Source organism: Erythrolamprus reginae, chromosome 4 (genome assembly GCF_031021105.1).
Source record: "Erythrolamprus reginae isolate rEryReg1 chromosome 4, rEryReg1.hap1, whole genome shotgun sequence".
Taxonomy (NCBI): Eukaryota; Metazoa; Chordata; class Lepidosauria; order Squamata; family Dipsadidae; genus Erythrolamprus; species Erythrolamprus reginae.
In genome coordinates, this window is record NC_091953.1 from 85,891,901 (window position 1) to 85,909,807 (window position 17,907).

At 41.5% G+C, this 17,907-nt stretch overlaps 1 protein-coding gene across 7 annotated transcripts in view; it reads left to right on the top strand.

Annotated features, from left to right (window-relative positions):
• Positions 1–14,736, top strand: part of MID1 (midline 1) — a 351,173-nt gene extending 336,437 nt beyond the window's left edge. For 5 of the 7 annotated variants that reach the window (XM_070750817.1, XM_070750815.1, XM_070750813.1 and 2 more), the window contains 3 exons: positions 8,949–9,110; positions 9,662–9,869; positions 12,713–14,736. In XM_070750817.1, the coding sequence (XP_070606918.1) occupies positions 8,949–9,110; positions 9,662–9,869; positions 12,713–13,061 (719 nt within the window). In that variant the 3' untranslated portion in view covers positions 13,062–14,736. Of the gene's footprint in view, positions 1–1,854; positions 2,519–8,948; positions 9,111–9,661; positions 9,874–12,712 lie in introns of those variants that run through there. The other 2 variants (XM_070750819.1, XM_070750820.1) reach the window with 2 other exon arrangements.
• Positions 14,737–17,907: the final 3,171 nt, after the last annotated feature.

The following is a 17,907-nucleotide window of genomic DNA, read 5'->3' on the forward strand; positions in this document are numbered from 1 at the left end:
TTGGAAAGCAGTGCAGTCACGGGTGTGTCCACTGATGGGTATTGAAGCAGAACCTCTATGTCCAGATTGAAGGAGTAAAACTTCTTATCTATCGCAGAGGGTCCCAGAGCTGCGGCCGGATGTTGCCAAGGCCTTTTAATGTTGTCAGCAAATATGGGAGACGAGGGGATGTGCTCCGAATCTGGTTTAGGTATGGTAAGTAGACGGGCAGCAGGTAGAATGCCTACAGATTGGCCCGCTTGTTCTTCCATGTCCTCCAATGTCATCGCTTGCTTTGCTTTATTTAGTAAAATGCGGTAAAGAGATGGTTTGAAGAGAGCAGCCAAAGTAGGTTGCTCGGGTAGGTTTCTTTCATCATCAGAAAGACCATCTTCCAGTTCTGTGGCAACTTCTCTTGGCATCTGTTCCTCCTGGAAGGAGTCATGCTCAGAGGAGGTGGATCTGGTGCTGCCCAGAGATCCTTGTGACTGGTTCGCTGTGGAACCTGGAGTGGGTGCTGCTTTGCTCCAAGGGCAATGCCCTGTGAATAAGCTGAGGCAATCATGTCTTGCAGTGATGGAGGTATGATTTGCCAAGAGTCCATAGGGCCACGAAACCCTGCTGCAGTTGGGGTGAATGTTGCTGCTGCTGCAGGAAGAGGTTGGACAAATTGTGGCTAAGACTGTGGTGTTGGCCTGGACCATTCTTGTCTTTGAGCCCCTTTCGAAGGGAGGGACGGCGCTTAAGGGACGATCTGGGGAGAGATCTGCTGGCCTACTAAGCCTTTCATAAGGCATGGTTGGTAAGTTAGCAGGGACTGAAGGACTCTGCTGGGTAGAGAGAACGGTAGCCAGAGGGCTGGTCTTGGGCCTGTTTCGTGCTGCCTCCAGTTGGACCTCAAGGGCCCTGATTTTTTTCTCTGCCTCTTTCAAGGCTGTAGAGGATTGAGAAGTCTTACTTTTAGTCTTGGAGGCATGGTCCTTCCCCTTCTCCTTAGCCACAGCAGGCTCGTTCATTTTTGTTTGAGACTGCGACATATCAGGAGCGATTTTAGTGAGAGAAAAATTCTCTGAAGGAATTGTCTCACACGATTCAACCAGAACATAGACAAAATGGTGGCGTGAATGTGCCCGGGAGCCCTTTAGAAGCTCTGATATGTCTATGATCTTATGGCCTCCCAATTGCTAGTCTGTGTCTAGTCAGGGAGGATGGCCTGTGGAATTGTAGTCATAGCAACACCCCAGAAATGGGCGTGTTGTCAGGCAGGCTTTGCAAATCCAAAATGGCAGGCACTGTGTGCACTTTGCCCCCATGAATGTCTGTCACACGGAAACGCCCCCAAAATGGCGGCCGCAACTGCAGCAGGCAAAGTATGAGGTAATTTACCAACTCTTGTAAACAACAAACCTCATGTTATAATTTCCCCCTTTTAGAGCCTCCAAACAGCTGATCTCATCGGCTGCAATTTCGTGGTCGCTGGGGGGGGGGAGGAAGGGTCTGATCGCGAACGTCAGGGACCCAAGCCAGCAATCCCTGTGGTCAAGGCTCTGCTACCGGAGTGCAGAGGCCTCGGAGGGATGATACAATAGAGAGTAATGTCCCGGAGGCAGTGACTCTCTAGGTTTTCTGTTCATCTGTATTAGAGTCTGTGAAAGAAAGAAAAAAACAGGGAGAATATGTTAGTCCATTAAGCAAATTTATTAGAGAGAAACAAACTCACAGTCCCTACACTATGACTGAGTTTTTAAGACTGACCTAATGGGGCAGCTAAGGGGCGGGACATAATAAATATGTTAATTTTTAACTCAGTCCCTGCCGATGAGTTTAAGTTTAAGTTTAAGTTTAATCAGATTTGTATGCCGCCCCTCTCCGCAGACTCGATGAGGCTGAAGAATAACCCACATTGGACTCTCCGTAGCAGTGCAGTGGAGAAAAGGCTAATTGCTAGTAAACTGTGCTTCACTCTGTTTGACCCACTTTCTGCCAAGCATTATGCTGATGGAAAGCACACTGTGTGGCGAAGACAATACATCAGCTTCAAAACACTGAAGAAAAGACTTTAAACAAAGCCTCTATTGTGGGAAAAAGAGCTGGGGATGTTATTCCCATCTTAATGAAGTTAAGCTTCATAATGAATCAGCATGAAATATTTTGCCTTAATGGACTGTGAGGGTGGCAAATGTTTATTGTATGATGAGGTTGAGATATGCTGGTTATTTTACATATCATCTTCTCACAGTGTGAAAGTATGCAAAGAATGGTGTACAAGTAGCTTTCACTGTGTGTAGTTGTGTGAACATTTGGTGCCAACTCCCCTTTCTTTTTTAGGCAGGCAGCTTAGTGATCTCTTGAGGTTTTGGATGTCATTCCTAAACGACTGCAAATGATGCTTTAAAACACCTGGGGGACATAATGTTAGATACTTTTAAGCATATTTTCATACTGAATTGTTTTGAGAATTAGACTGGTTCTAATGATGCTTCTTGTTCTATTTCTTTTCTATTATAACTTACAGAAATAAAAATAACATTTTAATGAACTAATTATGCTTAATTGTGTTTATATCTTCGGAGAGGGGCGGCATACAAATCCAAATAATAAAATAAATAAAATAAAATAATATCTGGCTTGTCCATCCAGACAATACTGAGCACCTATATACAGCAGTATATCATATGCATTAAAAAAAAGAATAAGTGAAATCATTATGGAGATGCTATTTAAACTGAACTAGCGTGCATATTTTATACAGTTAATTCTCAACTTACAGCAGCTCATTTAGTGATTATGCAAAGTTACAACATCATGAAAAAACGTGACTTATGATTGTTTTTCACATTTATGATCTTTGCAGCAAGGTCACATGTTCAAAATTCAGGTGTTTGGCAACTGGTTCATATTTTTAATGGTTGCAGTGTCCTGAAATTAAGTTATCAGCTTTTGAGATCTTCTGATAAGCATAGTCAACAGGGAATCCAGATTCACTTAAAAACCATGTTACTAAGTTAACAAACGCAATGATTCACTTAACAACTGTCACAAAAAGTCATAAAATAGAGCAAAACTCACTTAACAACAGAAATTTTGGGCTCAATTGTGTCTACCTGTACAGGACTACCGCTAAGGTTTGGAAACTTTTCTTTTTAATATCTACACAATATTCTTTACTTGTTTTGACATTTAGTATTTGGCATGGTAAGCAAGAAGTTGAAAGTGAATATTTTGTTATAAATTGAGGATCATGATAATTGCAAAAGAAATTGAAAAGCTCATCAATGTCAGCCAGTGCATTAATAGAGAAGTAATAGCTGTTATCTGATATGCAATGACCACATACTTATAGTAGTCAAACATTTAACAATGTTTCGGTTATCACGTGATCACATTTACAATTTAGACTGTTGAAGTGTCCTAGAATTTGCTTCTAACTTTTCTTCCAAATTCTCATACTAGATCAATATTCATTATTCATAGATCAGTTAGTAATTTAAAATATTGGTTTTTTTAAAAAAAGATGAATGTGTTAATTTCCATCCATTGCTTCTTGTCCTGCCTTCATGTGGTTTGGAGAATACTTTAACTCCCTATTCTTTGTGGCAACACCTTAAATATTGGTACACCGCACGTGGGGAAGCAAAAACACTTGCCGAAACGTGTGCACATGTGCGTCCCCATATGAGATTTTGCTACTTGAACAGGTGCTGGCAGCAAAATTGCACTCGATCCTGCACTCATGCGCCAGAGCCGTGGAGGTGTGCACAATTAGCCATATCATCAGTGTTCTGTCTGGGTGCCCCCAGACTTCAACACCAACTGAAAAAAGCAGCCAGACACGCTGGTAAAAGCAAAGGCACTTTATAGTTGGAAAAACAAACACAGAGAAAAACCTGTTCTTCCCAACAGACAGGCTATGAGGCTTCACAGCAGAGTCATGACGGCCAGACAATACAGCAGACTTCTTGCTGGCACACACACCACTGTAGAGAATAAGACCCACGTCTTTCCCCCCAAGGTTTCAGCCTTCAGAGCCACAAGCCAGAGTCAGAAACGCCAAAGATCACAGCCAGGTCCCAGGACTCCCAAAGATAATACTCCACAATACAGGAAGGGTGGGTCTGCCTTTTCAGCCTTTCTGGGGAGAACCACACCCAAACCCAGCTGTTGCCTATTTAGGGCTGGAAATACCTGGCTAATTGTCCCCTTCGTTGTGCTGCTCTTCTCTGCCTGAGATCGATGATGGCTTGTGCATTTTCATCCAAGGACTCCAGGCTGCTTGCTGGGGAGAGCTCCACCCCGGGGGACTCAGGCTGTTCTCCCTCTCCGTCGGCCTGATATTCCTCCTCCCCGTCTGCCTGGGCCTCCTCCTCCTGTTCCTGTTCCTCATCCTCCCCCTCTGAGCATGGAGCCGGCAGAGGTTCAGCCGTTCCCTGAGGAGCCTCAGACGGAATCACAACGGTCAGGATCCCACCATTGCACTGCTATCATGTCACCCCTAGTCCTTTGTGTAATATGTAATGACTTTGTGTAATAAACACAACTAGTAACATCCCTTGCCCCTTTCCTTTCCACTTATTAACCATACTCTTTATGAACTTCCCTCTAAAAGTCTTCCAGGGGGATTTTCCCCCTTGTTATGTAAATGTCATATATATAAGAGAATAACAGATTTGGAAGAGGCTCTGTTTAATTAGATGTATTGATTATTTGGATATATAAGGTTTGGGCGATTGATTGATTGATTGATTGATTGATTGATTGATTGATTGATTCTTTATAGATAAATTCAGATAATTCTCCCTTTGCAACTATGTGCGTAATGGCTCATCCGGCTACTATCTGCATAGGTTTTCGGAGAAGGGCGGCATACAAATAAAATTAAATAAATAAATAAATAAAGTCTCATTTCAGAGCCTTAAATGAGTCTCCCTTTGCAATTATGTGCATGATGGTTCATTTCAGAGCTTGAAATACATTTACAAAAACAAGATTTTACAATTTTGCAAAAGTACTGAAATCTGGAATCTTGGTAGAAAGCTTTCTAGTGTCTGAATTCATCTGGCAGTTGTATTTGAATTACTACTCTGTCTTCCTAATTAAGCACAGATTTAAAGCTCATTCAGTCACAGTGATTTTCCTGTACTCATATTACCATTATGCTTACTTAATACAAACACATCATATATAGCCAACCTATTACATATTTGTGCCAGTGACTCTTCAAAAATCTAATTACATGGATTGATGAATTCATTACCAACAAATTATAGCCAAAATGGCATGCTACAATTATACACTAACACAACCATTTACTTTGGATTATATAAGGAAAGGGAAAGAATCCTCTCTACATATTAAGCTCTGCCTCCCCATCAATTAGGAATGGAAAATTCTATTGTCAATTGTAGTATAACCTTTAATTAAGCTCAATTTCAATAATACTTAATATTATTTTGTTAATAATTAATATGCTTCTAAACATGTGCATGAATTCTGCAGAAAACTTGAGGGCATCCAGCAAATTCCAATTAGTCTGTTAGCCAGATACACATTTGTTTGTAGTGGATCATCCTCAGAATACTTTGCTACAACATAGACAGTTTTATTATTTATTTCGGTTTATATGGCTATCCATTTCAGATTCATGACTCTGGGTAACTAACAGCATTAAAACAAAAGACAAAAAAGCACAACAGAAAACCACCTGCCCACAACACACACAGAAACAATTATCAGGATAATTACAGAGGCATTAATCACGTCAGCATAACCAATGTATGGACAAAGCCCCAACTTTCTGATCCCAACAGTCAGGGCCGCCGATAGGGCGGTACTACTGGGAGTGGCGTACCGGGCCCGGCCAAATTGGAAAATTGGGGGGGGGGCGGCCCCGCCAAAAACTCCCCAACCCAGATTGCGATGGGGAAAAGCACGCCAAGGAAAGCAAAAGGACCAGAGACACCTCGCCAAACTTCGCCTCTGCGGAGCTTCTCTGACCGCGGCCCGCACCTTCTTCCCACCCCCGTGAGGAAAGAAGTCAGGGAGGCCAGCAGACAGGCAGGGAGCCCTGATCGCAGCCGCGGAAGAAAGCGCGGGGGTGACTTGGCCCTCTGGAAGCCAAGCCGCGCTGCTGGGGAAGCCGGGAGAGGACTGAGCCTGGCCGGCTTCTCCGCCGGCCTTGTGTGTCCCCCAAGAATTGCGAGGGCAAGAGAGCAGCGCCTTTCGGCCTCCGGAGGTGCTGAGCCGGGGATTCGGGGGGGGCGTGAACACCGTCCGCCGCCCGGAGCCAATGGCTTCTTTTGGGCGGGCGCTAGCTTACTCGCTCGCCTTCCTGCTGCTGGCGCTGGGAGCAGGTAAGTGCGCGCGGCCGGCCGGGTGGGAAGGGCGAGGCGCGAGGGGGAGGCAAGATCCCTCTTTTCATGCATCCGCTCAGTGAGCCTCTCCTTCCTTCCCTCCTTCCATTTCTTTCATTCCCCCTCTCTATTTTTATTTCTCATTCATTCTCTTTCTTTTCTCTTTCTTTCCTTCTTTCTTTCTTTCCTTCTTTCTTTCTTTTGTTTCTTTTTCTTTCTTTCTCTCTTTCTCTCTTGCTCTTTCATTCTTTTTTCTTTCTCTTGCTTTCTTTCTTTCTCTTTCTTTCTCTCCTTCCTTCCCTCCTTCCATTTCTTTCATTCCCCCTCTCTCTTTTTATTTCTCTTTCATTCTCTTTCTTGCTTTCTTTCTTGCTCTTTTTCTTTCTCTCTTTTACCTTCCCTTCCTCTATTTCTTCTTTTCTTTCTCCTTCCTACCTTCTTCCCTCCCTCCCTTCCTTCAGTCCTTCCTCTCTTACTCTCCCCTTTCATAAGTTTCCTTGCTTCCTTCCTCTGTTCCTGTCCCTTCTTTCTTTCTTTCTTTCCTTCCTTCCCTCCCTCCATTTCTTGCTTTCCTTCTCCTTCCTCCCTTCTTTCCTCCCTCACTCCCTTCTTTCACTCCTTCCTCTCTTATTCTCCCCTTTCACCTTTCCTTGCTTCCTTTGCACCCTTCCTCTGTTCCTGTCCCTTCCCTCTTTCCTTCCTTCCTTCCTTCCCACCCTCCGTCCATTCATTCACCCATTCCTCTCTTGCTCTCCCCTTTTACCCTTCCTTCCTTCCTTCCTTCCTTCCTAGCTCGCCCTCGCCTTTCTTCCCTTCCTTCCAGATGGGCGTGCCCCCTCAAGACACCCGCCTGACTGCTGGTAACCTGCTTTTTCTCTCCCCTCGTCCTTTCCAGCTCCTCGCCGGTGGCTGCCGGATGTGGGATCCCCCTCCCCTCTCCCCTCGCTAGAAAGCACATGGTTTTTTGTCAACAAGAAGGGAGAAGTGCCAAGGAGCCGTAAATAAGCCTCGCTCCGCCTGACCGATGCCAGGAGGATCTTTCTTTCCCTTGTCACTCCCGCTTCTTTCTTTCTCCTGGACGAGTCCACACAATCGGCTTAACCCAGTTCCTGAAATAGCCTATGGCAGTGCTTCCCAACCTTGACAACTTGAAGATATCTGGACTTCAACTCCCAGAATTCCCCAGCCAGCATTCGCTGGCTGGGGAATTCTGGGAGTTAAAGTCCAGATATCTTCAAGTTGCCAAGGTTGGGAAACACTGGCCTATGGGACCGCCTCGCTTGGCGTGAAGCGGGAAATGATCCCCGGGGGATGGAGTGGCTTGGCGACTTAAAATAGTTTTAAAATGGCGGGAGGGCCCCAGACACTTAGGCTGTATGGGGCCCCAAAATTCCTGATGGTGGCCCTGCCAACAGTAGAACATTACAAACTGTATGTTAAAATTTTAAGAAAACATTAATATATATGACTAAAAAACATGAAGAATTCAAATAAAATAAATACCTGTAGAGAAAAATTCTTTGTTTTTATTTTCAACCACATAGGAAAGAAAAGCATCACAAGCTTAATAAAGAGCTTGACAATTGTGCATTTTTAAAGATTATGTAACTCTCTCTCTCTCTCTCTCCCGCTCTCTCTCTCTGTTGTATTTTAAATAATTAAAATGCATTAGTATTACTAATTGACTCTTACAGTGATGTTTTTATAATTAAATATTACATATTATATCATATAAATATTACAAGGATTTGCCAATGATTTTCTCCCACTCACCAACTTATTTTTGGAACTTTATCAACAAGAAAATTTTGAGTAAAAATAATAATAAAGGATTATCTCCAGATTGACTTTCCCTTCCAGATTCTCAGAATTCTGACTAATATATCTCATTACAGCTAGTGTACTTACCTTTGATTTGTATTTCTGGAATATTTAAAATTTACTCTGTACCATATGTGATAATTTACTCTCCTTGCTTTAATGCATTTCAATTTAAAATCAGAAACTTGAATTCATTTTTATGATCAAACCAGAATTATCTTATCTCCTTGTCGTCAGTGTAGCACAGATTCCCAATATCCTATAGATGGTAATTAATTAATTAATGAAAAGAAATGGAAACTCTATCATATCCCTGTATTTATAGTGTTGAAAGGAATTTGGAAGTTGTTAACCTTCCCATAAAAAAAATAGTTAACAGAAAAACAGACAACTTATAAGATTAAGTTACAAAAACTTACACCACTTTTTAAAATGCTAACCTTTTTTTAGGTCCATCCCATAGTCCATCTTCCCTCCCTCCTTCACTTATATATTATATAATTATACAACTAATATAAACTCCAGCCTTCTCATTAGAACTGTAAATTGCAAGCCCTTAATACAGATTGGCTCTTTTATTTCAGGGAGGTTTTTTTAGTTATTATTGAGATGGAGTGTGGATCTCATCTCAAAATCAGTGAAAAACCTACTGTTGATTGGCCAGATACTTAACCATTCAAAGAGGCAAAAGACTTCCGCTCCTTTTAATTCTTGAACAGCTTCAGGTTCACCACCTTGTTTCAAGTGTAATGGATGCATGCTTTGTAAAACAATTAATGATTTTGATTTGAAATGCAGGTCTGTGTAATTCAGCCGACAGCTGGATGATTGTTCCAAATATCAAACAAAACCATTACACAGTGCATGGCCTGCAGAGTGGCACCAAGTACATCTTTGTTGTTAAGGCCATTAATCAGGCTGGCAGCCACAACAGTGAACCTGGAAAGCTGAAGACAAATAGTGAGTAGTTTTACATCTAACCTAAATGCATTTGCTTTTTCTCTTGTCTTGATCTGACTCAGACACTTGAAAAGTACAGAGATAGTGTACTCTCTCCCATTTTAGTGTATTCCTGTACAGTTCTTATTCCGCTCAGCAGAAATGTTTGCTAATCTTTTAGCCTGACAACTTACTATTAATATTTATGGAAGCACCTAAACTCTGAACCACCATGAACAATTTAGGGAAGAATATAAAGGTAATACTATTTACTTTTGCTTCCTAAAAGTTTCCATTCTATGCTAACTTTTATTTATTTTTATATACACTTATCTAAGCACATTCAAGGTTTAAACTTACTAAGGTTAAAATAGCAATTGCTGAGAAAAACAAGGCAACTGCAAAACATAGCAAGACCATCGAATAAATTAAAATAATTCAGGGATGGGAGGAGACATATGGGAAAATAATCAAATAGCATATTAGGGACTTCATCAACAGAAATTAAATACCTTTTTCTGCATGCTGAAACAAGCTTTATTTTAAAAAATCTTACTTTGTTCATATTCTAGGTCAGCCATTCAAACTGGACCCCAAGTCTGCTCATAGAAAACTAAAAGTGTCTCATGATAACTTGACTGTGGAGCGAGATGAAACCTCTTCTAAGAAGAGCCACACCCCTGAGCGTTTTACCAGCCAAGGCAGCTATGGGGTAGCTGGCAATGTGTTTATTGACAGTGGACGCCATTACTGGGAGGTGGTTATCAGTGGAAGTACATGGTAGGTGGGTCAACCCATGCAAGAACACATACTTTCTTTCCCTAAATGATTAATAACACTTCAGATTTGTTCACTTTATCTGATGCAAAGAAATTGAAAGAATGTTATAATGCAGCTTTAATCTGGGTTTTTTTGTTGTTAGTTTCTGCAGTAGTAAGAAAAAAAATTATAACGGCGGCGGCAGTTTAGTTTATATTAACAGCTTAAATCAGACTGGATGAGACCAGTTTACAATGTTTCTAGAATCAGTACTGGAATAATAGCTTCTAGGCAGAGACATTTCCAGATTGGAATTCATAGCCTTTCATAAATCCATTCTATTCTAGAAAGCCTATCAGAACTTAGAAGAATGAAGAAATAAATTAAAAAATAGATACTCTACTAGTAATTTTTAAACTAATAGTTTAGAATGGGGGGGATGGTAAAGATGCTGAGCTTGTCAATTGGAAAGCTGACAGCCCAGGTTTGAAACCCAAGCACCCAAGTTCCTGTTACTTGCCCAAGTTCCTGCCAATCTAGCAGTTTGAAAGCATGCAAATGCAAGTAGATAAAAAGGTACCACTTCAATGGAAAGTTAACAGCATTATGTGCACCTCTACGTATAGTCATGCTAGCCACATGACCACAGAAGTGTCTTCAGATAATGCTAGTTCCCTTGACTGAGAAATGGAGATGAGCACTGCCCCATAAAGTCATATATGACTGGAGAGGGGAAACTATTATCTGTAATAGTTCAGAACAGTAGTTTTAACCTAAGTAAGCTAAGTCTTCTTCATTTTGACTTTTACAATTTGATAACATGGCTCTTTTTATAGCAGAGAAATTTGAGACAATAAGATATGCATGAGTTGCCTCTCACAGTATAAGGAAGAATATTAACTAAATATATATCCCAGTGGCTGATCAGGGCCCACACAGTTGGCCTTCTCCAGGTCCTGTCAACCAGACAATGTCGTCTGGTGGGGCCTAAGGAAGGACCCTTCTCCGTGGCTAGAACGAGCTTTCCTCAGAGATTTGTACTGTCCCCACTCTTCCTGCCTTCCGCAAAGCTTTGAAGACTCACCTCTGCCAGCAGGCTTGGAGCCAGTGAAATTTTGACATACGGTATTTCCCTACCCAATGAATGAATGTTAGATGTATGATGTGTGAAACATAGAAACATAGAAGACTGACGGCAGAAAAAGACCCCATGGTCCATCTAGTCTGCCCTTTTACTATTTCCTGTATTTTATCTTACAATGGATATATGTTTATCCCAGGCATGTTTAAATTCGGTTACTGTGGATTTACCAACCACGTCTGCTGGAAGTTTGTTCCAAGGATCTACTACTCTTTCAGTAAAATAATACTTTCTCATGTTGCCTTTGATCTTTCCCCCAACTAACTTCAGATTGTGTCCCCTTGTTCTTGTGTTCACTTTCCTGTTAAAAACACTTCCCTCCTGAACCCTATTTAACCCTTTAACATATTTAAATGTTTCGATCATGTCCCCCCTTTTCCTTCTGTCTTCCAGACTATACAGATTGAGTTCATTAAGTCTTTCCTGATATGTTTTATACTTCAGACCTTCCACCATTCTTGTAGCCCGTCTTTGGACCCGTTCAATTTTGTCAATATCTTTTTGTAGGTGAGGTCTCCAGAACTGAACACAGTACTCCAAATGTGGTCTCACCAGCGCTCTATATAAGGGGATCACAATCTCCCTCTTCCTGCTTGTTATACCTCTAGCTATGCAGCCAAGCATCCTACTTGCCTTTCCTACTGCCCGACCACACTGCTCACCCATTTTGAGACTGTCAGAAATCACTACCCCTAAATCCTTCTCTTCTGAAGTTTTTGCCAATGCAATACTCAGATTTAGGATTCCTTTTCCCCAAGTGCATTATTTTACATTTGGAAACATTAAACTGCAGTTTCCATTGCTTTGACCATTTATCTAGTAACGCTAAATCATTTACCATATTACAGACCCCTCCAGGAATATCAACCCTATTGCACACTTTAGAGTCATCGGCAAATAGGCAAACCTTCCCTACCAAACCTTCCCCTATGTCACTCACAAACATATTAAAAAGAATAGGACCCAGAACAGACCCTTGTGGCACACCGCTTGTAACCTGTCTCTGCTCAGAATACTCGCCATTAACAATAACTCTCTGATGTCTATGCTTCAGCCAGCTTGAAATCCACTGAACTATCCAGGGATTAAGTCCAATCTTCACTAATTTATCTATCAGCTCTTTATGTGGAACCGTATCAAAGGCTTTGCTGAAGTCCAGATAGGCAATATCCACGGCACCACCTTGATCCAACACCTTTGTGACATAGTCAAAGAACTCAATGAGATTAGTCTGACACAATTTGCCTTCAGTAAAGCCATGCTGATTTGGGTCCAATAAGTTATTGTTTTTTAGATGCTGATTTATCCTCTTTTTGAGTAGAGTCTCCATCATTTTAACTACAACTGATGTCAAGCTAACTGGCCTGTAGTTTCCAGCTTCTTCTCTACTGCCCTTCTTGTGGATAACTGCCCTTCTTGTGGATTTGTTTGTTGTGAATTTGTTTGTTGAGTTTTAATTTCTAATTTTTATGTAGATTTATAATATGTTGTAAGCCGCTCTGAGTTTCAGGGGATGGATGGATGGATGGATGGATGGATGGATGGATGGATGGATGGATGGATGGATGGATAGATAGATAGATAGATAGATAGATAGATAGATAGATAGATAGATAGATAGATAGATAGATAGATAGATATACATACTTTTTTGAACTGGATATATTGAAATACAGCAAATATATGACATGAATTATATATTTTCTTAATTTTGTTTTTGTAGGTATGCCATTGGTGTTTCCTATAAGTCTGTACCAAAGCATGAATGGATTGGAAAGAATTCTGCTTCTTGGGTTCTTTGTCGTTGCAACAATACATGGGTGGTGAGACATAACAGCAAAGAAATTCCAGTAGACCCTGTACCCCATCTTCGCCGTGTCGGCATTTTGCTAGACTACGACAATGGTTCTTTAGCCTTTTATGATGCCTTGAATTCTCTACATCTTTACACTTTTGATATTACATTTTCACAGCCTGTTTGCCCAACATTCACAGTCTGGAATAAATGTTTGACAATAATAACAGGCCTTCCAATCCCGGATCATTTAGATTTTATTGAGCAGCTGCCATGATCAATACTAAATAGAGATGGATGATGAATGTCCTATGGACCTCACCTATACTTTTACTGAACTTTGATTGGAAAAGGGAAATACATTTCATACAAAAAAAGAAGAAGTCTTTACCTGTTTTCAGCCAACAGTCAAAACAGGAAGATATGGCTTTAATAATTTTTAATAATTTTTCAGATTGTTTTTGTATCTAGTCTCCTTCAGAAAACTTATAAATTATTTATATTAAAAAAAACCTTAATAGGAACCTTCAATTTGATATTTGCATCTGAGCAGCTCATAACAAAGACCTTTTTTTGCACATGAAGAGCTGTGTCACAAAGGTTCCTACTGGATGTCTCCAATAATTTTATTTTATAATAGAGTTATTTGGAATTATTTGAAAGAAGGATACAATACTTATTCTTCAATTTTGTTCTTATGGTGCTTTCCTAGCAGTCACTTTTCACTCCACGAAATATCGCTTCAATTTGGAGCGTATTAAATTATACTTTAATGTATAAAGTCAGTGTCTGAATCAATCAGCAGTCAATATTATTGATAACAATTTTCTTAAATATTAATTATTCACCTCTGTCACAGTTAGGAATATGTATTTTGTATTTTTATTTTTGGTCTCAGAAAACCATCAACTTAGAATGAAACAACTAAGATAGATCTAATGTTATGTATAAGATAAAAGTATCACTCAGATCAAATGATGATCAATTTCTGATGGTATTGATTTGGATACATATCATTGAAAAGGTACACAAAGCAGCCACATATGCAGTGCTAGGGGTAGGCAATGTACAACTGATTTTAAGTTTAAAAATAAGATTTTATTATGTTATAGTATATCAATAAAAATCGTAAAAGGTATCTGTTTCATAAACAGTGCCGGAAAGAGCCGTACTTCACTGTATCATTCTGTGGGACGTGAAGGGATCCAGCATTTCAATTTTCTTCTTAATTTGTTTCTTTTGGGGAGTAAGGTCTACAGGATCAAAATTTTGAGGTCATGATATTTTTTTTTAGCAAGAATTCCAAATGAAAATACAGTGGTACCTCTACTTATTAACTTAATTCACTCTGTGACCAGGTTCTTAAGTAGAAATGTTCATAAGTAGAAGCAATTTTTCCCATAGGAATCAATGTAAAAGCAAATAATGTATGCAAACCCTTTAGGAAAATCCAAAACTTTAAGGCTTAAAAAAAAATCTGCAGGCAAAGGAAGCGGCGGTTGAGAGGTGATTTTGGCAGTGAGATGGGGTGAAGGAAGCAGCAAGTGGGGGGGGGGCTTTGAATGGGAAATGGGGCAAAGCAAGCGGCAGGCGAGGGGGGATTTTGAATGGAAGATGGGACAAAGCAAGCGGTAGATGAGGGGGGACTTTGAATGGGAGATGGGGCAAAGCAAGCGGCGGGCAAGTGGGGATTTCAGATGGCAGATTGGGCGAAGGAAGCGGCAGGCAAGGGGAGTGTTGTGTTCGTTTAAATAATTGAAAAAATTAACTGATTGGTCAAGACGCGGCTAAATGTAAGTTGCCGCCAAAGTTAAACGGTTGTCAGTTAGAAAGCCCGCGTTAACTAAAAGGTATAAATAGGGCAACGGGTTAGCCATTGCCCTTGTTGGGAGTTGCCTTTCAGGAGACCGCTTGCTCGTTGTGTTTTATTGAATAAACGTGTTATGGATTAACAGAAGTCTCGGGTGCAGTGATTTAACAGTGGCGACGAGGAGGTCGAACTCCCGCCAAGCAACCATGAGTTTGGTCATGGCTCCACCACCACCTTTCTTCAATTCAGAGTTGGAATCCTGGACATCGTACATGTCCAAATTTAGAATTTTTCTACAAGCAAGCAACCTACAAGATGCAGATGACAACAGGAAATGGGCTATTTTCCTAAGCTATTGCGGACCAGCAATTTACAGTTTAGCCTCCACTCTCGTCGACCCAGATACTTTAGAAACCGTTGCCTGGTCAACACTTCAAGCCAAACTTGCAGCTCACTTTCAGCCGACAACTCCTGTTCGAGTCTACCGCCACCAATTTGCACAAATGCGCCAATCTGAGGGTGAGTTAACCAATGACTTCGTTACTCGCCTCTGATCCATCCTGGCTAAGTGCAGATTCAAGGATCCAGAGGAACAATTGGTTGACCGACTAATTTTCGGCTTAAACAACATCACTCTTCAAAAGAAATACCTCGTTGACGAAGATGCCACTCTACAGGACGTCCTGAAAGCCGCTAAAGCTTCTGAAATCTCTGAAACATCAGTCGCCGAAATCAAGCGCTCCACCCCTGCCATCAACCTTATACCAGACGACGCTGAATGGCCTGTCGACCAACCCAACGACAAACATCTGGATTCCGACCCATCCGAGGATGCCTGCCTCCAAATCCACAGAACCTCCGACCGAGATGCCAAAGACCCGCGTCGCCAAGAAAATTGTGCCGGTTGCAATGGCAACCATCCCCGCTTTCGATGCCACTTCAAGGACGCCTATTGCCGCCATTGCCAAAGACGTGGACACATCGCAGAGGTTTGCCGCGCATCTTGCCCCGTCGATCCTGCAGCACCAACCCCTCGACCCTTCACTGCTTCCAGAAACCGCAGACCGCCTCCGCCCTGTGTTTCTTCTAGATCCACCGACGGCACTCACCTTTTCAACCGCAGAGGTAATTGCCCCTCTTCCATTAACTCAAACTCTTCACTGCCTGAAGACAAACTTTTTGTCTCATTATTCATAAACAAACTGCACTGCGAAATGGAACTGGACATGGGATCAAGGCATTCCATAAAGCCTTGGCATAAATTAAGACTTTATATGCCATGTAAAGAAATCTAATTTGAAACCTTGGGATGTGGGGTTAAATGACTTTCAGGGACGAAAAATCCCTGGTTTGGGTTGTTTGAATGTGCCAGTAGTATTTAGAAATTTTCAAGGGCTTTTACCTCTTATTGTGGTGGATGGCCCCAAGCATACCTTGTTGGGGCTTAAATGGATGCATCCTTTGGGTATTACTATTTCCGGGGTTCACAATGTGTCTGAAAATGCTTATGATCCTGAAAAGTTATTACGTGAATTCCCTGAGGTATTCTCAAATGAACTGGGGAGGTATAAGGGCAACCCAATTTCCTTTAATTTAGACCCAACCGTTGCTCCAATTCGCTTGAAACCACGCCGTGTTCCAATACCTCTATTACCGAAAGTGGATGAACAAATAGACAAATTGGTAGCTCAGGGCATTTTAATTCCAACCGACCATGCAAGGTGGGAGACACCAATAGTCACCCCCATCAAGCCAGATGGCTCCATAAGGATTTGCGCAGACTATAAAGCTACCATAAATAGAGCATTGCAACACAATGCTTACCCTATTCCTGTAGTCCAACAACTATTACATACTTTGGGAAATGGCTCCATTTTTGCAAAATTGGACCTTGCGCAAGCTTATCAACAACTCCCCGTAGACCCAGTCGCCGCAGAAGCTCAAACCATTGTTACGCATAGAGGCGCGTTTAAATGTTCAAGACTCCAATTTGGAGTTTCAATAGCCCCGGGTATTTTCCAGGGCCTCATGGAACGCCTCTTAAATCAAATTCCCGGGGTCGTCCCATACTTTGATGACGTAGTGATTTCCGCCACTTCAAAGGCAGAACCATGGGACAGAATTAGAACTGTTTTAACAAAATTTAAAGAAACAGGTCTCCACTTGAAAGCCGTCAAATGTTCCTGGGCCGTTCCCAGTGTTGAGTTTCTCAGATTTAAAATAGATAAATCTGGCATTCACCCCACCAATGAGAAAGTCGCGGACATAAAAAACGGTCTGACCCCCACTAACAAAACCGAATTGCAGGCTTTCTTAGGATTACTTAACTTTATTCCGTCTTTCTTAAACAGAAAGCAACGGTGGCGGAACCACTTCATAATCTTCTCAAAAAAGACATTGCCTGGACGTGGGGACCAAAAGAGCATGCCGCATTCATTGCAGTAAAAAATTTGTTGTCTTCAGACAGTGTGTTGGTACAATATAATGTCACTATGCCAGTAACATTAACGTGTGATGCCTCCCCTTTCGGTATAGGCGCCGTTTTAAGCCATACTTTCCCAGACGGAACTGAAGCCCCAATTGCATTCTATTCAAAAACACTTTCTTCCGCTGAGAGGAACTATTCCCAACTGGATAAAGAGGCCCTAGCTGCCGTGGCAGGTGTTAAAAGGTTTCACTATTACCTTTGTGGCTGTCCCTTCACACTAATTACAGACCACAAGCCTCTCCTTGGTATTCTTGCTGGAGACAAGCAAATCCTCACTTTCCTATCACCACGAATGACCCGATGGACTATTTTCTTAGCCAGGTACAATTATACTCTTAAGCATGGGGGGGGGAAGGACATTGGAAATGCTGATGCGTTAAGCAGATGTCCACAAAAAGAATTAGTCACCAACCCTGCTCCAGCATCAAGTATTCTCCTCATCGAAATAAATAATCAAACGTTATTAACAGCCTCTGAAATAGCAGACCAAACTAGAATAGACCCAGTTTTAAAAGATGTCAAGCAATGGACATTAAAGGGATGGCCAGCAGAAAAACCTTCAGAAGAATTTCAACCTTTTAAAAATAGGCAAATGGAACTCAGCGTACTAAAAGATTGTATTTTATGGGGGGACAGAGTAGTGATCCCCAAAACACTCCAAAAACGAGCTTTAAACCTATTGCATCAAGGACACCCAGGAATAGTTAAAATGAAGAGTATAGCAAGAAGCCATTTCTGGTGGCCAGGCTTGGACAGAGATATAGAATTGTGGGTGGGTGGTTGTTTCCCCTGCCAAAAGTTGAGACCCAATCCACCCAAAACCAA